General features: G+C 45.5%; 1 protein-coding gene across 1 annotated transcript; it reads right to left on the bottom strand.

Moving 5' to 3' along the window:
• Positions 1-4,281: 4,281 nt before the first annotated feature.
• Positions 4,282-24,128, bottom strand: EFNA1 (ephrin A1). The gene is made up of 5 exons (XM_030187720.1): positions 24,005-24,128; positions 11,133-11,428; positions 9,430-9,495; positions 7,731-7,781; positions 4,282-5,612 (listed from the first exon to the last, which is right to left on the bottom strand). Exons 1-5 carry the CDS (start codon positions 24,094-24,096, stop codon positions 5,488-5,490), a joined length of 630 nt encoding a protein of 209 aa, XP_030043580.1. The 5' UTR covers positions 24,097-24,128; the 3' UTR covers positions 4,282-5,487.
• Positions 24,129-24,814: the final 686 nt, after the last annotated feature.

Genomic DNA, 24,814 nt, shown 5'->3' with positions numbered 1-24,814 from the left:
TGGACTACTTCGTTCTAGATTGTGAACCCAGATTTATTAGTTGGACAAACATCAGAGGGGGTGGGTTACTGAAACCTAGGATCTAACTGATCAAGGGCTCCCTCACCAAGGCAGTGTTTCAGCACCCCAAATACCCATCCAAACCTTGAGATCACCAGGCAGCACTGCTATCTTCTGTCGATGGCTCAGTAGCTAGTATCACTTCTTAAGGGCTTACACTTCAACACTTGTTGTTACAGTTATACCCTCTCTTTTTAAAAATATTTCTTCCTAACAGTTGGCGTTATTGTCCATGTGCCATTAATGCACATTCTTTGTTTGATGCAATGAAACCTAGTTACAACACACGCTACCGTGGTGGCACACGTTAACAACAAAAGCTGTAAATGTCCTGTCTGATTGCTTCTGGGGAACTGGTGTTTGATGCCCACCGCAGCTCTTTGTGGCTCTGGGCAAGTCACTTAACTCTCCATTGCCCCAGGTACAAAATAAGTACCTGTGTATAATGTGTAAACTGCTTTGATTGTAAGCACAGAAAGGTAGTATTTCAAGTCCCATGATGGGACTCCCATCCCCTTTCCCTTCACTGTTTTTCAGAGCAAGGCCTGCATGCCAGTCTGCTGATGACCGGCACGGCTGCATCCCTATTTATGCTTATATTGAACTAGAAAGACCTGTGGAAAAATGTTCAGTGCTAGTATTTCTTTAGGCATAGGGGTAGGGTGACCTATTAAGAACTACTGGCCAGGGGAGAAGGGAGGAGAAATCATGCCCAATGATCGCGTGACCAACAGGAAGATCTAAGGTAGACAGAGGTACTATAAGCAGCAGAAGAAAAAGCAGTGATGATGCCCTGGAGAAAACACTGGTGAGGCCTCACTGGGGGAACTGTGTCCAGAGCAACACAGAGTAGAGGCATTATAGAAAAGAATTACCAAAATAATGCAGCGCATAAGAGATGAGACATAAGGGACAGGTGTGTGTATGCTGGAGGAAAGAGCAGAGGGAGAGCGGATATCTCAGATATCACTCAAGTAGTGGGAGACAGGTTCTGAATATCAGGAAAGTCTACAAAGGATTATAATATGTCACTAGAGGTGGAGATACTCAAGGAGGAAAATATGGTGGATACATGGAGCTGCTTCCCATGGGAAGCAATTTAAAGAAAAAGGTAACAGAACTGGAAAGAGAGGGTGAGGCCAGGGCTGTGATACTTCAACAGTAAGGGAAACAGGAGATGTGAAGGGTCTTTAGAACTCTAGTTTCCTTCACTTCCTAGGTTATTCTGACATCTTTTCACACTGAATCATGTCTTTATTCAGCCGACAAGGTGCTAGGGGCTTTGGAGAAAAAGCGAAGTTACTTACTTGTAGCAGGTATTCTCAGAGGACAGCAGGACAATTATTCTCACATGTGGGTGATGTTGTCCACAGAGCCCAATACAGAAACGCTACCCAGCATACTTCCCTTTAGTATCTTAAGTCAGTGCGCCCACTGTGTCTGTGTGTGTGGGACCAGCAGTTCTATAATATACAAATAACTAAATTCAACTCCTAGGGGAGGTGGGGAGGGTATGTGAAAATAATTGGCCTGCTGTCCTCAGAGAATACCTGCTACAGGTAAGTTAACTTCACTTTCTCAGAGGACAAGCAGGCCATAGTAATCTCACATGTGGGAATCCCTAGCTACCAGGCTCACCGAAAACAACATGAGGACAATAGGGACTCACAACAGCAAAGCCAAGAAGGCCAATTAACCTGAAACTACATACACATTGTTTGTGAAGGTGCAGCCTGGAACAGAATGAAACAGGCCTAGGAGGTTGGAATTGGATTCTAGACCCCAAATTCAGCAGGACCAAACCGGTCGTCGGATAAGGTGTTCTGCTTAAGGCAGTAGTGAGATGTGAATGTGTGGACTGAAGACCACATTGCAATAGAGGCTGATCTCAAGTGGGCTACTGATGCAGCCAGGGCTCTGACATTATGAGCCGTGAGATGGCCTTCTAGTGTCAGCATGGCCTGGGCATATGTGAAAGAAATGCAGTCTGTCAGCCAAATGAAAGGAGCGTGTTTACCGCTGGCTACCCCTATCCTGTTGGGATCAAAAGAAACAAAAAACTGAGTGGATTGTCTATAGAGCTTAGTCCTCTCCAGTTAGAAGGCCAAGGTTCGTTTGCAGTCACATTCGCCAGGATAGGCATGAGGTCTGGAGAAAAATGTTGGCACGACAATTAACTGATTAAGATGGAATTCCAACATCACCTTAGAGAGGAACTTAGGGTGAATGCAGAGAAGTACTCTGTTACAATGGGCATGGTCCAGATCTGTTCATCGAGGGCCAACATCAGTAAAGGCTGGGGTGTTGGTTCTGATAGACTCCGCAGAGTTGTGGCTGCCGTGGCAGAAGCTGGGTCCTAGCTACCAGGAGAGTGGCACAAAGGCATCTCTTCAATAGAGAGGGGAGTTCTCCTCTCAGTACCAAGGTCCTGGCTGCCCTGGAACTCCTGGCACCATACGTTGAGGGGGAACGACGCTTGTGTTTTTTGGCCTTTACCCAATGCTGAGCATCAATGTCTCTTGGTGCCGATGAGGACAATATAGAATCTATGCCCCTCCTCGGTGTCAGGTTCAATGCTGACTGGTCCCAGGAGCTCTGCACAGTGGCCAGTGTTGAGGCAGGTGGAGATGCACATCCACTTCCAGTGTCAGAGGTGGGCCTGGTAGCCATAGGGACCGACGCTTTCAATGTCGGTGCAGATGCCAAGGCTGATAACCAATACCAACATTGACAATTCAGACCTGGCTCCAAAAATCTTCTCTTTTTTTTGAGCCTCTCTAGACTTAAGGGTTCTTTTTTGCACACGTAAACAAAGAACACAGTTTAGAGGATTATGGTCTGGCTCCACACAGTGGATACAGCCCCAGAGATGGTCCAATTGCACCAGGTAAAGCGCTTAAAGCCACCAGGAACTTTAGATGACATGGAAGGGGGAAAAAAGGGGCACATCTCATTTGAAAAGTAGTCGATGGAACCCAGCCAGTGCTCAGGATTAAGAGGGCCTTTGGAGCTGGGAAGAAAAAAAAAAAAAACGAAACCGAAAAGGAGGGGTAAAAAGGCTATTAAATTATGAGGAGTAATAACCTTACAAAAAGGTACAACTGAAGAAAAAAGGGGAAAACCTCACGAGCAAAGGCACCTGAAGAGCTATCAACCAATGCGCTGAAGCGAACACTGAAAGAATGTGACCTCTCTTCACCGTGGACGAAGAAAGGCTGCTGGTCGGACTGGAAGGCACCCTGCCTTAAAATCTTAAAGGGAAAAGTACACCAGGCAGCGTTTCTGCACCAGGCTCCGTGGATGATGTCACCCACATGGGAGATTAATATGACCTACTTTTGTCCTCTGGGAATAAAAGGATTCCTGAGCTACTTGTCCTGCTCACGATAGCCTTTTTCCACTGTCCTTACCAGTGGAGAGAGGAGAGGTCCCTAGTGCAGGATTTCACCATATACCCTAGATCAGAGTGAAACAAAGCACCTTCCCCTGACTGCCTGACCCTTTCTTAGACCCCTGCAGGCTGCATGCCCTCTATGGCTTATGTTTTAATGATTTTTCTTGGACACTGAATCTACTCTTTGGTGTTAGCCGAGAGGCCTGAGGAAATTAGAAACAGAGAAAGACATTTCATTCAAATGTATTTTATGTAAGACCATTCAATATAAAAAAAAAAACATTTTCAGTTTTATAAAAAGTTTCTCATTTACAAGTAGTTTTATACAAATGTACATTTTTCTACAGTGACAGTAAGCTAATTTCCAAGCAGCTTGTAAGGAAGGATGGAGAGATGACCTAGAAATGTGTCCTATGCATTGATCAGGCATTGTTGTACACAGAGGGGCAGGAGGAAGACCCTTCCCTCCAATGTAACTCAATTGGATGCAGGTGGTACAGGGTGAAGAGGGCTGTCCACTTTCTCCTTGCTCAGAGCATATAATAAATGTAAATTGCTTTTGGCTGTACCTCAGAAAGGCGGCATATCAAATCCCATTCCCCTTTAGTAGGTGCTGCTCTGTACTGTAAGAGCTAAGCAGCATAGTTTTGAACATGTACTGAGGGTCCTGTTCAAGGGTCTGAGGAGAGATGTTCAAACCAAGAGTACCTTTAAGCCCCCCGTGGGGTGAGGTACCTGGAATCCCGTTCTGAAAGCTTGTCTTCCCATTATTAAATTGTGATGTTCACTCAAGGGTTTCGTATAGTGATTGACCTTAAGCATTTCTGTTTTGTCCTAAGAAATAGAGGTAAAATCTTTAGGGCTTAGGAGGAGACTGGTTGGCTGGCAAAGAATTTCCACCACATCCAACCAACCACCAAGAGACTGTCAAACTCAGATTAACTGCCCCTGGATTGTCTCGAGAAAACACAGCTCCAGTGTGGAAGGAACACAGAATTCATTCACAGGCTCAAGTTATTAACCTGCAGATTGTCATGGGAAATAAATCCTAGAACAAGTAGGAAATATACTGCAGGAAGAGCAGCTTGTCTGAAGCCTGCAATCTTGAATAACCCGCTTTCTCTGGTTTCCTCCTTTCTAGTATCTGCGCTCTGCGACTGGCGGGCTGTGAAACTCATCTGTCCTCTATGGGATGTTATGTATAGCAATGTGGAAATTCTGCCTTCTCTATTTATCGAGATAAAGGATTACTCTGAAAACCCTGAATGAGTGCAGTACAAACAACAACTGATGTCTGAACCTTTCAGTTAGGACAGTCTCCCTGAATGCTTTTGTTGAAACAGAGATCATTCAGTGGTACATCTCTATAAATATTTCTGTATAAACATGGTTCAAAGTCTCTTTATACTGTACAAAGTTAAGTCTTTAGCAAATCTTGGCTGTTTTAGCTGGATAAGCCAGTATCCACTAAAACAAACGTCTGCAGCGGAAGAACACTGCTACATGAAGTCACTTCTGTCTACCTCCAGGGGGCGCATCGCTTTCCAGTCTGCCCACTGTGAATCGTCCAGCTTCAGAGCCGAGGTGTCTGCTCCACGTCTGTGTAGGTAGAAAGGCTAAAAGAGATTTCATGGCACATATGCCTGCCTGCAGGACAGTGCGGTCCAGTCGATCCCAAATACCAAGAGAATACCGGTGTCCATCTGCCCCTAGCAGTTTTCACCAGGCATGGCTTTGGCTTAGAGCACAATCTTCATGGTTGTCAAAGCAACAGGTTCGAAAGTGCATAATATCTCACGACTTTCGCCAGGTCGCACCCTGTGTGCACACGTACAGTACATCATTATCGTTTCATTTGTAGAGTGGGTTGCTTTGGTTATAAAGCCCCATTTAGATTGTAATTAATACTGATGGCTTGTTCCCGTAGGCTCGTGATATGTGATGGCTGTATGTCCACTTAAGACTGCACACATGCATCACTGCCACGTTTCCACTCTTGGCTCTCCTTCAGTCTGTGTGGCCTCGGGCAATGGTCACATGACAGCGGGCAGCAGTAAAAGTGGGAAGAGGGTGATGCTCCAGGAGAGGGGTGTGGTTATTAATGCAGAGTTGTGGCCCACACTTCGCAGGATGCCTGGCAGAGCTTCAGCAGGTTCATCTGTAGAAAGGACAGATAACACACACTCGGTTATATTTCCCTTTCATAGTGGAGAATAAAAAAAAGACAAGTTTAATGGTTGCAGATTTCTCAACAGCTACAGTACCCACTTCTAGGTAATATGTGCTGAAGACAGGCCTCATTTGCAGTCATTCTGGGCATGGGTAGATGCCCAGTGATCAGATGAGCTCCATGGCAGAGGGAGTCTGTCCATTACTCTAAAAACTCACTTGTTTGTGGATCGACTGGGAGCCTAGGGGTACCAGGGACGTGTCAGATTCTCACCACTGTGTACTTGTATGAATTCTTGTCTGTTATCCTATGAATATTCTTTTGTGATTGTGTTTTTTCTATGCTGATTTCCCTATCCTATATTATAGGGTGTTCTTCTCTGATCTCGATTCTGTTTTTGTAAACTACCTTGCTATACTGTTAGGAAAGGCATTAGATTAAAACAATAAAATAAGCAATAACACAGGAGGCTCCAAATTCCCGCAAGCTGGTTTGGAAATGGATTAACTTAGTGCATAAAATTGGTTAACCAATCTAATGCATTTTTTTGAGGGGGTAAGCAAACATGTGGACAATGGGGAGCCGGTTGATATTGTATATCTGGATTTTCAGAAGGCGTTTGACAAAGTGCCGCACGAAAGACTCCTGAAGAAATTGCAGAGTCATGGAATCGGAGGTAGGGTATTATTATGGATTAAGAACTGGTTGAAAGATAGGAAGCAGAGAGTAGGATTGCGTGGCCAGTATTCTCAGTGGAGGAGGGTAGTTAGTGGGGTCCCGCAGGGGTCTGTGCTGGGTCCGTTGCTTTTTAATGTATTTATAAATGACCTAGAGATGGGAATAACTAGTGAGGTAATTAAATTCGCCGATGACACAAAATTATTCAGGGTCGTCAAGTCGCAGGAGGAATGTGAACGATTACAGGAGGACCTTGCGAGACTGGGAGAATGGGCGTGCAAGTGGCAGATGAAGTTCAATGTTGACAAGTGCAAAGTGATGCATGTGGGTAAGAGGAACCCGAATTATAGCTACGTCTTGCAAAGGTTCCGCGTTAGGAGTTACGGATCAAGAAAGGGATCTGGGTGTCGTCGTCGATGATACGCTGAAACCTTCTGCTCAGTGTGCTGCTGCGGCTAGGAAAGCAAATAGAATGTTGGGTGTTATTAGGAAGGGTATGGAGTCCAGGTGTGCGGATGTTATAATGCCGTTGTATCGCTCCATGGTGCGACCGCACCTGGAGTATTGTGTTCAGTACTGGTCTCCGTATCTCAAAAAAGATATAGTAGAATTGGAAAAGGTACAGCAAAGGGCGACGAAAATGATAATGGGGATGGGACGACTTTCCTATGAAGAGAGGCTGAGAAGGCTAGGGCTTTTCAGCTTGGAGAAGAGACGGCTGAGGGGAGATATGATAGAAGTGTATAAAATAATGAGTGGAATGGATCGGGTGGATGTGAAGCGACTGTTCACGCTATCCAAAAATAATAGGACTAGAGGGCATGAGTTGAAGCTACAGTGTGGTAAATTTAAAACGAATCGGAGAAAATTTTTCTTCACCCAACGTGTAATTAGACTCTGGAATTCGTTGCCGGAGAACGTGGTACGGGCGGTTAGCTTGACGGAGTTTAAAAAGGGGTTAGATAGATTCCTAAAGGACAAGTCCATAGACCGCTATTAAATGGACTTGGAAAAATTCCGCATTTTTAGGTATAACTTGTCTGGAATGTTTTTACGTTTGGGGAGCGTGCCAGGTGCCCTTGACCTGGATTGGCCACTGTCGGTGACAGGATGCTGGGCTAGATGGACCTTTGGTCTTTCCCAGTATGGCACTACTTATGTACTTATGTACTTAGAAGAACTTCAGGCAGATTGCTATTCCACCTTTGGAGTCAGTTGGATTTCATATAGGCAGATGAGTTTCTAGGATGCAAATGGAGGTGTAAATTCAGAGGTGGGACCCCCCTCCTCCTACTCTTGGGACCCTTGGTTTAACTTATGCCACTGGATGCAGTCCTGTGTTACCTGTAAGAGGCTGGTGGTGCTTTAAGCAGAGCAGTCGCCTCCCCCCCCCCCCCCCCACCCCCAGTAGTTTCTAGGAACACGAACCTGATTGTATACTGGTCTTGTGAGTTCGTGCATGTGGCAGAGGCGCTTGAGCTGGAAGAAGAAACACAAACAGAACGTTAAATAAAGAAATGATTTCTGAAAGAACTAATGCAACAGAAGAGCATTTATTCAGCAAGCTGCAATAGCTCCCACTTATTCTGCTGAGGCGTGCGAGGACCCTGTTCTGTCTAGGTAGCTGCCCCCAGCTAGGTCTTTTATTCCCATGTTATTGCAGAAAACTATTTTTAAGGAGAATACTTTAAATATGGCCACCCATGCAGTGCTGCAATCTGTAGCTGCACCTCTCTGTTATGAAATAGGGTTACCATATTTGCGGAGACAAAAAAAATTAGGACACAAAAAATGTCACCGGCTGCCCCAGCCCACCCCAGCCACCTTGATTCCCCAAGGAAGCCAGATTCTATAAGCAGTGAAAATACTGGTTAAAAGTAACAGAAATGTATTTAGAAAAGATGTACATTTCCAAAAAAGTAAACATCCATGAGCAACACGTCCCTCTCTCCTCTCCAACCCCTTCTATTCATGTGTTATATGTCCCCCTTTTCCCTTCTCTCCATGTACAGCATGTCCCTCTCTCCTCTCCTTTCCCTGAGTAGCTAGCCCCTTCTCTCCCTCCCATCCACAAGCAGCTTGCCCCCTTCTCACCCTCCCAGGCCTACCTTGAAGCCCTGGTGGTCTCTTTGGGGCAAGAAGGAACCTCTTTCCAGCCCGCTCCCAGCCTCCGCTTGAAGCCTTGGCAGCCATTTCCAAGAAGCGCTGGTAGCGGGGAGGTCAGCATCAATGGACAGAAAAGAGTGGAGTTGTTTCCTGCCCTGAAGAGGCCACTAGACCACCAGGGTGTGTGACGGTAGGCTGAGGGGGGAGGAGAAGGCAAGCCCACCCCCCCACCCACCAGCCCAGAAACCTGAAAAACAACTTTCTGCACCCCAACAGTCCCCTGAAAAGAGGACATGTCTGGGGAAATCCGGACATATGGTAACCTTATTATGAAAGTGAGGTGAGAGGGCTGAGCCTGTACTGTGTCCAGAGACTTCCCAGACCTGTCCTGGTCAGCCCTCAGCCAGTCATTTATTGTTTATTAGTTTTACTATACCGGTTCTCTTGCAAGGCAATTAAAAATGGTTTACAATCACTAAGTATCATACATAAAGCATTATAGCTAAAGGAAATCCATAAAATGAGAGGAAAGTAAAAACAAAGCATAAAGAGGATGTCTGAAAAGTCGACTGGTTTTGGAGTCACCAGGGCAAGTGTGGGAACACTCTCTAAAAATTAAGATAGAGGAATGGGGGAGGGGGGGGGGGAATATGGCATGTCAGCAGCTTTCTCTGGATGTGTTTCTGAGACACAAATCCCACTCCCTGGAAATACTCAACACACGCACCGATTACATGAGACCCACTTCAAAAATCATTTATTGTTCATTAAAAATAATATACCGCCTACTTTGTGACCAAATCGAGGCGGTTTACATTGCCAAAAATGATAGGAAATAGAAATAACCCACTTCTCCCCTTTGTTAATTGTTGGGTCCACTTTGAGCAGAAGCTATCGGACCTAAGAACATGAATGCTGTTACACCTATGGGACACTTAGAAACTGCTGAAGGTGCTCTCAGGATGAGGTGGAAAGAAGCATCTCCCACGAACTAACACTCTGCACTGGAAAACATACTTACTGGCTCTGCTGCCCACAAACACCCTCAGTTTCAGACAGTAGTCTCCATGGTGGTGGATTGGCTTGGCTGAAAGGGAAAAAAAGAGAGACTATCAGTTAGCGAAGAAAGGGAAATTTAAAAAAAAAAAAAAAAAAAAAAAGTCACCAGAGCGAAAAAATAAACCAATCAAAAATGTTGCTAATCAGTTATCGAAGACAGGACCCTCTACTAACCCACAGTAAAACTTGCAGTTACCATGGCTTAATATAGGACTTTACTATGCGGTAGCTGCAGATTTAATGGGTCACCTATCGGGACGTTCCCAGTATTTTCTATTGCAGGTGGTGTGTTAACATTCCTATTAATGTGTGGCATCTGCTTAACGGTACCTCCTGTTTATGAGGCCGTAAGTGGTTCTGCTTAACTCTCTGTTAGTCAACACAAAGTATAAAGCAGCAAATGCCGTCCACGCTCAGGCACTGCCCATGCCAATACTCCTGACACAAAAAGCACAGTTTACTATTAGGAAGGGTATGGAGTCCAGGTGTGCGGATGTTATAATGCCGTTGTATCGCTCCATGGTGCGACCGCACCTGGAGTATTGTGTTCAGTACTGGTCTCCGTATCTCAAAAAAGATATAGTAGAATTGGAAAAGGTACAGCGAAGGGCGACGAAAATGATAGTGGGGATGGGACGACTTTCCTATGAAGAGAGGCTGAGAAGGCTAGGGCTTTTCAGCTTGGAGAAGAGACGGCTGAGGGGGAGATATGATAGAAGTGTATAAAATAATGAGTGGAATGGATCGGGTGGATGTGAAGCGATTGTTCACGCTATCCAAAAATACTAGGACTAGAGGGCATGAGTTGAAGCTACAGTGTGGTAAATTTAAAACGAATCGGAGAAAATTTTTCTTCACCCAACGTGTAATTAGACTCTGGAATTCGTTGCCGGAGAACATGGTACGGGCGGTTAGCTTGACGGGGTTAGATAGATTCCTAAAGGACAAGTCCATAGACCGCTATTAAATGGACTTGGAAAAATTCCGCATTTTTAGGTATAACTTGTCTGGAATGTTTTTACGTTTGGGGAGCGTGCCAGGTGCCCTTGACCTGGATTGGCCACTGTCGGTGACAGGATGCTGGGCTAGATGGACCTTTGGTCTTTCCCAGTATGGCACTACTTATGTACTTATGTACTTATGAGGTATGTTACGTGCTTAATGTAGTTTTGTAAAATATAAAATGGGTATCTTTCGTTAAGTGACATATTCATCATCTCTTGCTCAGCAAACCAAGTTTACCAAGAGCAGAACCAGATAGAAATCCTCTGCAGAAGAAGGGGTTGATAATAATCTGAAGGCTGGGAGGAATTCATCTCCCAGTCTCTGGACTGCTGCTTTGGGGAATACGTTCTCATGAAACAAAAGAAAGTTTAGACTAGGACATCTTAGCCCAAGTTGGTAATGAGGGAGGGTAAGTGTCCTGGCAAAGTCTCTGGAGATAGAGGCTATACAGTGTACAAATTGTTCCAAACACTTTACCCAACCCTAGTGCATCTCACTGTGAATTCAACCAAGGCTAGTACAGGCCAGGACCCAGGCTCAGACTGGTAGGAGGTGGAGGATTCTGATTGCTATAAGTGGGGCATGGAGTGTATTTTGGTACAAGTACCAGATAAGGTTACCCCCTAGGCTCATTTCTGGCGGGGTCTATAAGGAACTTACAGATATAGTAATAGCTTTGTCCTTCCTTGAACTCTTTGCCGAGCGTGAAAGGCGTGAACCTCTGGAACTTCTCGGAGAACTTCTCGGGCCCATGCAGGGCGAAGGGCTTGTTGCACTCCCAGCGCACTTGATCCTTGGAGCGGGGTTTGCATGTTTCATACTCCTCCTGGTCTACCAGGTAGAGGATGTAGCGCTCCACAGAGCGAGAGGATGACTCGCCCTCCTCATAGTGCGGACAGATGATATCTAAGTAATCGTTGAGTCGCACTTCTACAGTGTAATCATCCCATAGGAACCTGGTGGAGAAAGCAAGATCAGGAGACTTAGTCAAGCCAGCGGGAGAATTCGTATATAGACAGGCTGAGAGGAGCCCAGACATGCACTTTCTGATTACCAAACAGCTTTCTCTGCATGGAAGGTGAAAGATATTTCATTCAGATAAGAGACTGTGTGTTTATTCTGTGTAGGACCTTTGTTCGGCTCAAATGCCACTCCATCTGGCCTTTTACCAGTCTAAAGTGAGAACTGGCCATGTCCCTAAACTATTCAAGGTGAGACATGGAGCCTGCCCTCTCCAGCAGGCTGGGAGAGATTAAATCCAAGGGGTGGGGGAGGGGCCAGGCGCCCTTTTAGACTAAGTATCCCAGTTGGTGTGCTGTTTATGTACCCCTGGGGTGTCCTAAGGCCCTCATTAACCCCAGCTTGGTCAGACTGGAAGACTCCACTGGTGTTGTTATAACCACTAAACAAACAATCCCTGAAAAGCTCACCACCTAATTAAACACCACCCTGAAATGAGAGAACTCCTCATCCCATCCGCCCCTGTGGGAGCAAAGAACTGACAATGCATTCATGTGCAAAGGTGCCTAGATCTTCTCATGGGGGGGGGGGGGGGGGGGGGGGGGGGTTGGATGGGATACTTCATAGAAAATCCACACACATAAATCCTGCAGATCTTAATCCCAACTCAGAATCTTTTCATCAGATCTATGTCTGTCCTAAACCTTTACAGTACAGGAAGAGGGGGCTAGAAAATATCTCCCCCCCCCCGTAGTAAAACTACTATTCAAATTACTGCTTATCATTCACTTGATCTTCTGGGGTTTGTTATTAATCCCACACTATAGAGGATGGAAGAACTCCCAACAGAAACCCTGCACCTCCAGTTCTCCAAAACAGGCCCAATTAGGACACATCTTACTGTTCACAGTATAAACAATATCCAAATCTAGTGTCACCTCAGTACCAGCTGTACAAACTCCCTCCAGTACCACACACTCCATGATATTATTTACTTAGATTTTGCTCACACCAGACGCACTAACTCCACGGAAAGAGCCCTTCCCTTACCGAATCGGTAAAAAACGGCCATGCATAAAGGAAATCGCTCAGCCTAGCCGAGCATGCGCAGAGCAGCCAATCGTTATGCTGGCTGCTCTGCGCATGCCAAAAAGACTGCTTCATACACTCTAAAAAAAAAAAAAGAAAAGACGTCCCTGACGAGCACTTGGACGTTTTTTTCCTTCAGATTTTGTGATGGGCGCCCTTTTTGGACATGTTTTTCTTACGTGCCCAAAATGACCACCGCCAGAGAGAAGGGGATCAGGACGTGCGATGACGTCCAAATCAAAACTATTTGTTCACACTTTCAAACAACAACAAAACCAGAGGACACAAGATGAAGCTAGAATATGGTAGATTTAAATCAAATAGGAGAACGTTTTTCTTTACTCAGCGTGTAGTTAGACTCTGGAACTCACTGCCGGAGAATGTAGTGACAGCAGCTGGCCTTACGAAATTTAAAGGAGGTTTGGACAGGGAAAAGTCCATTGAACATCATTAATTTTTTTTTTTTTTTGGGGGGGGGGGGGGGTTGCCGGGTTTTTGAAGCCTGGATTGGCCGCTGTCGGAGACAGGATGCTGGGCTTGATGGTCTTTCCCAGTATGGCGGTGCTTATGTACTTATGTCCCTTTTGATTATGCCCCGCCATGTCTCTCTCAGCCAATAACAGCACGTTTAGCTGACACCAGTGACAGCAAACACAGAAGTGACCACAAATTTGAAATAAAAATCCATGAGCCAGACTGAGTCAAGACATGCACTTCTTCCTGTACACGGATGCACTGGAAGCTCGGTGGCATGCATCCCTTGGTACTGTGACTGTTTTTCTGTGTGTCACGCATCAACATGAAAAACGTTACATGGCAAGGCTGAAGTCTAACTTTTTATTCACCTGCAATGGAGCCACATTCTCCCCCTGACAGAGTGAGGATGAGAGCCTGGTCTCCATCTCAGGGCCCTGCTCTTAAGGATCTATTCTGTTGAGTACACAGTGCACCTGAATGAGCTGTATCACTTAAAATATCCATGAATACAAATGAAGGTGGATATAGAACATGAGAAAATGGTCCAGAAAGTTATAGGGAGTAATCAGTCCCTGCAAACCAGGCCTCATTCACCTGAGCCCTTTGAAGCCCTCCAAGTCACTCTTAAAATAACCCAAATCCCGGTACCTTTGCTATCTTGAAACAAATTTAAGACCAATCCCTGACTAAATACAGCATCTCACCCCACGCGTGGAACAAACTCCCCGAGCCCATACGCCAGGCCCCCCACCCTGCCCATCTTCAAATCACTGCTTAAAGCCCACCTCTTCAATGTCGCCTTCGGCACCTAACCACTACACCTCTACCCAGGAAATCTAGACTGCCCCAACTTGACATTTCGTTCTTTAGATTGTAAGCTCCTTTGAGCAGGGACCGTCCTTCTTTGTTTAATTTGTACAGCGCTGCGTAACCCTAGTAGCGCTCTAGAAATGTTAAGTAGTAGTATCTCATTAAAAACAGAGAAGGTTTTGGAACTCAAGGGGTCATTTCTCTCTGATGCTCCCATTTGGCCTTTGTGAGTTTGATGTGATCTCTCCAACCTGCCCAGTAGAAAGTGTTGGGCTTTTGGGCTTTTGCAACCAGTGAAATTCCTGCTCAGAGCAGCCTCATTAGGCTTCTCTCTGAAATAACATCTCGCTTTCCAAATTCAACAGTGGAAGAAGAACCTGTCTGTTTCATCTTTTCAGCATAATTAGGCTCTTGGCAGCTTGGGTTGTCTTTGATCTGAGCTAGGAGATAAATGCATTTTGGCTGGCTGTTAATTAGCCTATCTGTCGTGCTAAGCTGAGAAGTCTGAGACCAGGCTGTGCTGGCGTTGGCCCTGGTTCTAATGACGCAGGAGATCCACCCTGCGTGGGCCTGGTGGACCATTCACTTGCATGGCAGATGGTAGCACTTCCAATTAAGGCAGCAAGAGAACTCGAACCACACAGTAACACGGTTCTAGCGGCAGAGCTAGTGCTATCATTTCCCCATCTCCTTTTTTCAGGTTTCCTAGTGTCAGAATAAACAGGTGCAGGACTTTGATTTATGGCTACATTGCTCCACATTATAAGAATCTCTTTGCATGCATCTGCTCTTCTGCTTAGCTCTGCTGTATTCATGCATGGGTTCAGATGAGCAGCACAATGACATCCTCGCCTTATTCAAAGCTCAAAGTAGCAGAAACTTTCACATTGATGAAATCTAACCCAGGACATATAAAAAGGGGACTTGGAATGACTATCTCAATAAAAAAAATATGTGGGATGCTCGTCTCCAGAATAAACTTAGCCCTTCAGAGAAAGGCTCCAGGGGTAAATAATTACCCTGATGAAGATTCAATTGTGGGGTCAAACTTCTGGTGGATTATACAGTTTCCACCACCAAGACTTGGATAAAAGAAAAGAAAAGCCCTGCTCTCCCTAGGCTGATTTTGAGAAGTGGCTTTACATATTAACAGAGGGCAGGCTGACAAGTTCTTCCAAACAGTTTCCATTTTTCTGCCAGGCAGCCAGAAGATAAGGCAAGGTCATGACTGCTGACCTGTGAACTAAAGCTTTCAGGCTCTTTCCTTTCAGCCTTCTCAGTAACTAACAAATATTCCTTCCAGCCTTTAGCCTTCCATTTCTGATGCACAAAGGCCAGAGAGAGAGAGAGAGAGAAGACGACCCAAATCATATCTGTAAGAAAAACAAAACCCAGGTGTGGGAGCAAGACTGGACTATCCCAATTCCGGCCTTCCAGAAATACATTCTGCAGCATGAGAACAAAATGCCAGGCATCAAATATTTCCTATTTGCAGAGCCCAGAAATGTAGACCAATTCAGACCAGGGCTAGGACCTGCTCACTGGGGACAGAAAGAGCAGCTCCTCCTTCTTCGGCTTTTCTGAAACCCTCTGCAGGCTGTCCCTACCTACTTCAAGATACCTAAGACTGAAATTCTTGCTATTGCATAAAGAACTTGTGGATTATTCTTTAGAACAGGCTGTTCCACTTTTAAGTACGTCTTCTGCCTTTTCTGACTCAATACCTCCAGCTTGTCGAGCCCTGCTCCTTTTAGAAGGAACTTGATCTAATCTGCCCTCTTATCTGGGGGAGAGAAGCCACTGCCAGCCAGGCTCCTCTGCCCCTCTCCACCTTTCCCATCACTCATCAGCTCTGCTGCTCCACTTGCAACAAGACCACCTGTCAGAAAGATGTACAGTTCTGAAACATGCAAGGATTTTAATTCCCAGCTAAATGTAGAATCTGCAGCTTCAATGGAGCAGAGGAGGGATCATCTGTCAGCAAATGTACTAGAAATCCCCCCTCAATTAACTGAAGTTACACAGACTATGCAGACAGCAAAGGGAGGGAAAAAAAACAAACCACACAACCTGTATTTGTAGACTGGGAAAACAAGCTTAAGTTAAAAGCCTTGTTTTCAATCAGGGAGACAAAGTGACTCACACAGGATGGCAGAGCTGGGTTAGAACTGAGGCACAAGGAAGTACAGTGGCTGACTCCTAGGTTATACAGAGAATGAGGGAAAGGGCCCAGGGTAAGAACTAAAACAGTCAGTGGCAGAGGTGGGATTAGACCCAGGGAGATGACACATAGTGAGTGGCAGAGCTGGGATTAGACCCAGGGAGATGATGTGACATTCTCCAGTCACACAGAATGAGTGGCAGAGCTGGGATTAGACCCAGGGAGAAGAAAGGACACTCTTTGGTCACACAGAAGACGGTATGTGATTGTGAAGTGGTCTCAGATTTTCTAAATTGAAGTCTCGTATTCTGTCCGCTAGACCCCTCTTTCCCTGCAGCTGCTCTTTACTGCCCCCCCCAGAAGCTGCCACCCTAGACAACCACCTAGTCGTGCCTAATGGTTGGGCTGGCCCTAATGTGGTCACACAATTATTTACAAAAACATTTCAGAATGTAAACCAGGCTTTGCAGATGGAACAAGCTTTTTAAACTTGCTGCTCTGATATAGGATTTAAACATTTAGCTCATGCCTTCTTCTAAGGTGAGTTACATTCAGCTACGCTGGGTATTTCCCTGTCCCCAGAGGGATCAGAGCTGTCTGTATCCAAAGTTAATTATCCATCTGCCCTTTCACCTTCTGCACACATGAAGAACCTCTGAAGCAGACACTCAGAGAAGCATATTTAAAGGACCTAAAAATCACACAAGCAGGTCCTTTCCTCCTCCTCAGCTGCCCACACACAACATTTATGTGAGGGATGTAACCACTGTGACAACATCAATTTTAGTGTATTTGGACTGTGCAGTGGCTGGGCAGGAAGAGAAGTCATATCACACCTGCAATCCACCATCTTTATGGCTGGCCCAGCAGTCACATCTATGCACTCTTTCCGATTACTGAGTCAGTTTAGCCCTTAAAAAAAAAAAAAAAAAAAAAAAGTTTTGGGCCTAATTTAATAAAGGCTTTTGTGGGAAAAAGGTCATTTTAGAAGAGTCGTGTGCTAGCAGTACTAGGGGGTATCAAAGTAAGGTAGTTTAGTCAGAAATGCCTTAATGGCAGGGAGAAGGAAAAACAGAGCTCCAGTGTTTCTCCTCTTGCTGAACTGGGGTCACCAGAGTGTTTACTGAAACCAGAGCTGGTTCTCTCCTGGTTATTAGATCACTCAATCACTCTGACACATCAATCTTATCTATTCCTGAGAAGCTTATGTCAGGCTATACCTTATCCTGCTGCCAGGGGAGAGGGAGAAGGGGGGGGGGGTGCAACCCTCAGGGCAAGGATGATGTGGGGGGGTGGGGAAACAGCAGCCCCCCCAGAGAGAGGACAGGAAAGAGGAGTGCAGGGGAAGCTCCCTCTTCCCCCCCAGAGAGAGGGAAAAGAAGAGAGACCTGCGGTGGCAAAGGGAGAACACCCTCCCCCCCCCAAAAAAAAAGATGGGAAAGGGGAACAGCCCCCCTGGGACAGGAGTGGGACGGTGGAGATCCCCCCCCCCCCAAACAGAAGGGGAAAGAAAAGAGAACATTCCTCAGGGAAAGGATGAGATGGGGAAAGGCAACAGTCCCCCCCCCCCCCCCCCGAGAGAGGACATGGAAGGAGGAACAGTCCCTCCAGGACAAAAGTGGGAAGGGGGAGCACCCACAGTCCCGTCCCCCCAAGAGAGGGTGAGGAAGAAAAGGGAGGAAGGGAACAGTCCCAAAGGGCAACTGGAAAGGGGGCCAGTCCTCATCCCTGCAGAGAGGGAGAAAAGGGAGCAGCCCCCCCTGAGAAAGTACAGGAAAGGGGAACAGCCTCCCCCAGGACAGGACTGGGAAAAGGGACTAGCCCCCCCTCCCAAAAGAGAGAGAGAGAAAATAAAAGGAAACAACCCCCAGGGAAGGGGTAAGTTGGGGGAAAGCAGCTCTCCCCCCAGACAGGGATGAGAGTCAAAGGAGCAAGCCCTCTGGGGAAGGGGGGGCTAGGAAAGTGACAGTCTCTAGCATTTAGCACATGCTAAAAAAACGGTAGTGTGCCTTTGTAAAAGAGCCAGCAATCTTTATTACTACCAGCAGACACAGTAAAATGCTGATGACCCAGACTTGTTTGGTCCTGTTTCAGCAGAGAGATAGCCTGCATCAGGGGTCCAACAACCTGGACAGCAATGCTTCAAAGATCCAGCTTTCAATATCAGATCCACAGTGGACAAACTGTGACGTGTTATTATCCAGTGATGATTTTGCCACTGGTTTTATAAGAATGAATCTCCCATATAATCGATTCTTTTGATAATTCTAGTCCACCAATAAAGTTATCTCCTATGTTAGAGGTGAGAAAGTGATAGACTACTTTTCAGCCAGTAACAGTTGATCATATGAAGAAGACTTTTTCAATAATAAAATAAGTTTTTGTAAGTTAGATCTATGTATTCCAAGTGTGGTTAAATCGTTGAAAGATCTTTCAGCTTCTATTTTCACCAAAATAGTGAACAGTTGTTTTATAGATGGTCATCTTTAGAAAGCAGTAGTGAAGCCTATATTAAAGAATGTAGCTTTAGATCAAGGTGTGATTGGTAATTATGGACCAATATCTGCCTTTTGTAATGAAAGTTGTTATAGAAAAGATCGTAACCCTAGTAGCGCTTTAGAAATGTCAAGTAGTAGTAGTAGTATAATCTGAGTTTTTGGAGAAATTTAATGCTTTAGATCCAAATCAGTTTGGTTTTAGAACACATCATGATACTGAAACATTGTTGCTTTACATAGTAACATAGTAGATGATGACAGAAAAAGACCTGCACGGTCCATCCAGTCTGCCCAAGTAGATAAATTCATATGTGCTACTTTTTTTATTTGTACTGTCCTCTTCAGGGCACAGACCATATAAGTCTGTCCAGCCCTATCCCCGCCTCCCAACCACCAGCTCTGGCACAGACCGTACAAGTCTGCCCAGCACTAGTCCCGCCTCCCAACCACCACCCCGGCACAGACCGTATAAGTCTGCCCAGCACTAGCCCTACATGATGTGATACAATTCATTCGGGGTTTGATAAAGAAAACGCTATTTGTTGATTACATTAAATATATCAGCAGCTTTTGATACAATAGATTATTGTATTTTATTTTGAACCATTTGAAATCAATTGGAATCGACGGCACCGTGTTGAGACAGTTTGCCTCATAGAAGAGCAGAGATTTTCTGTTAAGTGAATGCCCAATCTAATTTAGTTGATATAAGAATGGGGGTTCCGCAAGGATCCTGCTTGTCACCAGTCTTGTTCAGTATCTTTTTGTGACCTTTATGTCAGTTATTACTACTACTACTTATCATTTCTATAGCGCTACTAGACTTACGCAGCGCTGTACACTTGAACATGAAGAGACAGTCCTTGCTCCGCAGAGCTTACAATCTAATTAGGACAGACAAACAGGACAAACAAGAGATAAGGGAATATTAAAGTGAGGATGATAAAATAAGGGTTCTGAACAAGTGAATAAGGGTTAGGAGTTAAAAGCAGCATCAAAAAGGTGGGCGTTTAGCCTAGATTTGAAGAAGGCCAGAGATGGAGCTATTCCAGGCATAAGGTGCAGCAAGATAAAAGTCTGGAGTTAGCAGTGGAGGAGAAGGGTGCAGATAAGAGAGATTTACCCAGTGAACGGCGTTCCCGGGGAGGAATGTAGGGAGAGATGAGAGTGGAGAGATACTGAGGAGCTGCAGAGTGAATGCACTTATAGGTCAATAAGAGGAGTTTGAACCGTATGCAGAAATGGATAGGAAGCCAGTAAAGTGACTTGAGGTATTGAATTGTTTGAATTTTAATTTCAGGATATATGCAGATGATATACAATTTTTGGTCCTCAGAGATTTCAGTGACTGCTACGTTTGATAAATTGAGGTTTTAGTTGGGGTCTATTCAGATTTGGATGAAGGCAAACCATCTTAAACTAAATATGGCCAAAATGCAGATACTTTTGTTATTGAGCTTTGAGAGTAAGGATGTGCCTTCTGAATTTGTTTTTGGCTCTACTACGATCAGTATTTGGGGGTCGTGATGGATTCTTATTTGGCTTTGAGACGGCACATGCAAAAAGTGGCAAAAGTTGTGTTTAGTATTGAGAGAGTTGCATTGGCTTCCAATAGAACAAAGGATTAAATTTGAGCATGATGTTTAAAGGTACAAAATAGACAGGCATCAAAAGTTACACATATATCAGCCTAGAAGACTGCTGAGATCCGGAAGCCAACGTTTATTTGATGTGGCAGTTTTCCATGTTTTTGTTTACATTTACATGGATTGAGATTTATGATGCAATTGTCTCCTTTGTTTGATACTGTGAATGTTTTGTATTGTAACCTGCTTTAAATGGGATATAAATTCAAGAAAACAAAAATATCGAATGATTGAGTTGGAGGAATACATAAATAAGACTTTTTATATGCAGGTCCCATTTTTTGAAATGCAATGCTGAAGCAGTTGAGAGAGCTTCAGAGCCTAATCAAATTCAGGAAAGAAGTAAAAACCTAGTTTTATTTATTTAGGTTTTGCTCACACCTTTTTCAGTAGTAGCTCAAGGTGAGTTACTTTCAGGTACATTGATATTTCTCTGTCCCAGGAGGGCTCACAATCTAAGTTTGTACCTGAGGCAATGGAGGGTTAAGTGACTTGCCCAAGATCACAAGGAGCAGCAGCGGGATTTGAACAGGCCACCTCTGGATTGCAAGACTGGTGCTCTAACCACTAGGCCACTCCTCCACTTATTTATTGAACCCTACAGTAATGCCTAGGTTTTCTTTTTTTTACTTGATGGAAGCACAGCAGGATGATATATATATGCACTTGGAGCACTTGGAATAATGTTTTATGAAGAGATATGTTTATGTATGTACCGAGTTTGTTTTTAATGTTGTAATTGTGTATGTGATGATGTGATCCACCTAGAACCTTTGGCGATAGATCGGAATATAAATTACTTAATAAATAAATCGCAGTACTGTACTACTGTGTCTGCTGGTAGGACTAAAGATTGCTGGCTCCATAAAGTGTCTCCATCTCCTCACTGAGGTTTTGGTCCTTCTCGGCTGTTGGCTTGGGTTTAGAGACAAGGCATTTCCAGTGGCTGCCAACTGAGGGCACCAGAAGTTCAGTAAGAAAGCGAGAGGCTGAAAAGTTCCTCCTTCTCTTCCACCTCTGATATCCTTGGCAGCAGGCCAGTTCCAGGCCAGGAAAGAAGAAAAGAGTCCTTGTTGCAGCAGAAAGGGAGGAAACCTGCAGCCTCAGCTTCAAACCTGAGAAAGGAAAGCTGGGTGGAAAGGGGAACTCTTCCTTCCCTTCCTGGTCCCAGACTGCTGTCCCTTGGCACCCTGGCAGGAAAAAACAAGGTCTGCGCCTCTGAACTCTTAGCCCTGTGCCAGCTCCTCCCCGTGGCCCCATCCAAGGCCACTCACTCTGCAGCTTGACATGAGGCAGGAGCTCTGGCCTAGTGCAACCACTGGAGCAAAGTCAGCAGCGCCTCTGTCAGGCTTATACCGCTGCCAGCATCTGATTCTAAACTGAACCCCATGTGAAGGATATATATCCTCAAGGGCCACAGTGAATATGCATGAGATCCATTTGCATGCACTGCCTCCATTCTTTGAACTAGATGTCATTATGGAAATCCCAAAAAATGTGACTGGGTTGCAGCCCTGGAAGATGGAAGTTGTGCCAAGCATGTGCTGGGCTATTGGTCCCTCTAATCACAGCAGCAGGAGTTGGAGGTCTGCACAGTCCCTGCCCCTTCCCACCTTAGGCACATAGAACCCAGCCATCAGTTGCCAGTTTCTATACTGCTTAATCAACAAACACCTCTCCAGTGCTATGTAAGCCACATTGAGCCTGCAAATAGGTTGAAGAATATGAACAACAAAATCAAAAGATGGAGAAGAGACGGCTGAGGGGAGACATGATAGAGGTATATAAAATAATGAGTGGAACAGGTGGATGTGAAGCATCTATTCACGCTTTCCAAAAATACTAGGACTAGGGGGCATGCGATTAAACTACAGTGTAGTAAATTTAAAACAAATCGGAGAAAATGTTTCTTCACCCAACTTATAATTAAACTCTGGAATTCGTTGCCAGAGAAAGTGGTGAAGGTGGTTAGCTTAGCAGAGTTTAAAAAGGGGTTGGACGGTTTCCTAAAGGACAAGTCCATAAACCGCTACTAAACGGACTTGGAAAAATCCAAAATCCCAGGAATAACATGTATAGAATGTTTGTACGTTTGGGAGGCTGGCCAGGTGCCCTTGGCCTGGATTGGCCGCTGTCGTGGACAAGATGCTGGGCTCGATGGACCCTTGGTCTTTTCCCAGTGTGGCATTACTTATGTACTTATAATAAAAACAGACCATCAAGAACATAAAGAATGTTTGGATAAATTCCTAAATAAGTTTTCCTAATAGAAATATCATAAGCCTTAATCCACATTAAAATCCTTCACATATGAAGAAAGTCAACAACCAGGTGTCTGATAATTCTTAACATGTTACAAAATCCTTCCGTAGCCAGATGTATGTGGTAAACAGCCATTCAGAACCAGTACCTCTGCTACAATTTCTATTTTCCCAGGTTTTGCTTTGCACAGGAAAATGTCAGATCTCTTACAGAAAAGCTTAGTCTCCCCTGGGTGAAAGGACTAGAATCCAACCTTCATCCACAGCAAAGTGAAGCAAAGATCCTTCTGCATCTGTAGCAAATTCTGCAGTGGGTCCAACAAATCCCCCCCCTCTCCAAACCTAAAGTACAAGAATATTTATCTGCCAAAGGTACCAGACCCAGAGGTCTGCAGTCTTCTCCTGACCCAGGCGGGTCTTTAGCCACACACCTGGAAATAGGAAAGTTGCAATGACTAACTCCCATTTTTTATCCAGAGTGTGGCCATAATGTTCAGGGGAAGCTGAGTCTTATTTATTTTGATTATCAGAACCCACCCCCCCCCCCCAACACACACACAGCACGCACTGTTAAAATGGTCTCTCTGCCTCCCAGGACACCCCACCAACATCCACATCCCATTGCTGGGGCCAGGCTTAGCCTTGGGAGAAACAATTGGGCGCAGCTGGGTCCTCTCCAGCCACTGGTCTGAAAAGCTTTGAGACAAAGGAAGCCCCCCTCCCCTCCCAACCCACCAGCTCTGTTTACCTTTCAGCTTAAACACAATCTTCAAAAGATTTTAACCCTTTGAGAGCCATCCACCAATGCTTAATTCATGGGCACTCTCATTTCTTGGCCCTGTTTAGTTGAACTTGCTGGGAGTTTTTTTTTTTTTTTTTTTTTTTTGGGGGGGGGGGGGGGGGAGAGAAGAGCAGAGGGAGCCTGAGCCCAGTTTGACATTTGTTGACAAGGTCTTTTCTGAAGAGCCATTTTTGAAGGGTTTATGGGCTGGCACCACATGAATCCAGATGCCGACCCCCCCCCCCCCCCCGCTTTTATCTCCTGGGTTACCCCCTCCTCTTCCCTGGCACTGGTAGAGCGTTTTCCTGGCAGAGGCGACCTGCTGCCAACCTTGTGTGTAACACTCCCCAGTGAATGAATCTGACTCAGTCCTCAGTCACCAGTTTATTACACAAGTACTGGACTGACTACAACCAGCCCCCTCTCTCTCAACATCTTAACACCGTATCCTTTCACTACCACAACCGGCTCCCTCTCTTCATTGCACAACTCAGCAAACCCCCACCCCCCTCACTGTACATTCCAATACCTTCCCCAGAACCCCTCCCCTAGCACCACCCCTTCCCTGCACAATCAACACACAACTACTCCCGTGCAAGCATCCCTGGCAGATTCCTTTACTACATTACATACACAACTCAATACAATCGTCCAAACACAACCCTCCAAGACTCTGTCCGTCCACATTTCAGCAGGGGAGAAGGGGCAACTTTTCCACTTTGAACTAAGGAAAGATGCGATCCTGGCATATTTGGGGAGGGGGGGGGGTCTGTTCACTCCTAATCCTTTAAGATTCCCGGGCTGGCGGTGGGGATCAGGCTGCAAACACCCCCGGGGAAAGCTACTGACCTGGTGTTGGAGCTGTTCCAGAACACGGTGTGTCTGTCGGCCGCCACCAACCGGATCCCGAGCCAGAGCAAAGACAGTCCCAAGAGCTCCATCGTGCAAGTTCCCCCGATCTGACTTAGTTGGCGGCTCTGCGCTTAGCAGCAGCTTTTCTGCTCATTATTCAGCGATGACTCCGCCCACCACTCCTCCCCCCTGGTCCGCCCTCGCTCCTCCCCCTGGCCCGCCCTGGCTTTGCTCGGTACCGGCTGCCCCCACGGACATGGCCCAGGGTGTGTGGCCCTTTCTGGGCAGGGGCACGTGTGTGGCTGCATGTTGTGAAGCGCTGTCTGTGTGCTTGTGAGCTTACACGTGTGACTGTCTGTGGGCCTCTCATTCACAATAGCCCTGGCCCTTTTCACACCTTTGCAAAATGAAGGATGTTTACCTTAGCCTGCAATGCATTTCTCTGCTGAAACATCATTTTGGATGCATGTTTTTGTTACTTTACTTAAACAAAATAATTAATAACAAACATTTGAACTCAAAGGAAAGATGTTTACCTTGGATTGTGGCCACAAGCACTGCTTCTAAATCTCCTCCCCTGAGTGTGCCTGCAGCTGTCAGTCCTGCATTCATGAATGGCTACAGGTAAATGCAAGGCTGGCTTGGCCTGTAGGAAAACTAAAAGCAATAGAGACCCCCAGTAACCATATAAAGTCACAGGTCCTACTTTTAACCATAGGGAGGGCAGGCAGTCTTCAAATAGAGTGGCTTTTGAAATTGCCCTGTGTGATAAGTAAATGCAGCACAGGTCTACAGAGTTCAACAAGT

This window comes from Microcaecilia unicolor, chromosome 14, assembly GCF_901765095.1.
Source record: "Microcaecilia unicolor chromosome 14, aMicUni1.1, whole genome shotgun sequence".
Classification (NCBI taxonomy): domain Eukaryota; kingdom Metazoa; phylum Chordata; class Amphibia; order Gymnophiona; family Siphonopidae; genus Microcaecilia; species Microcaecilia unicolor.
Note: the sequence above shows the minus strand (reverse complement) of the source record. Positions and strands in the feature narration are given on the sequence as shown.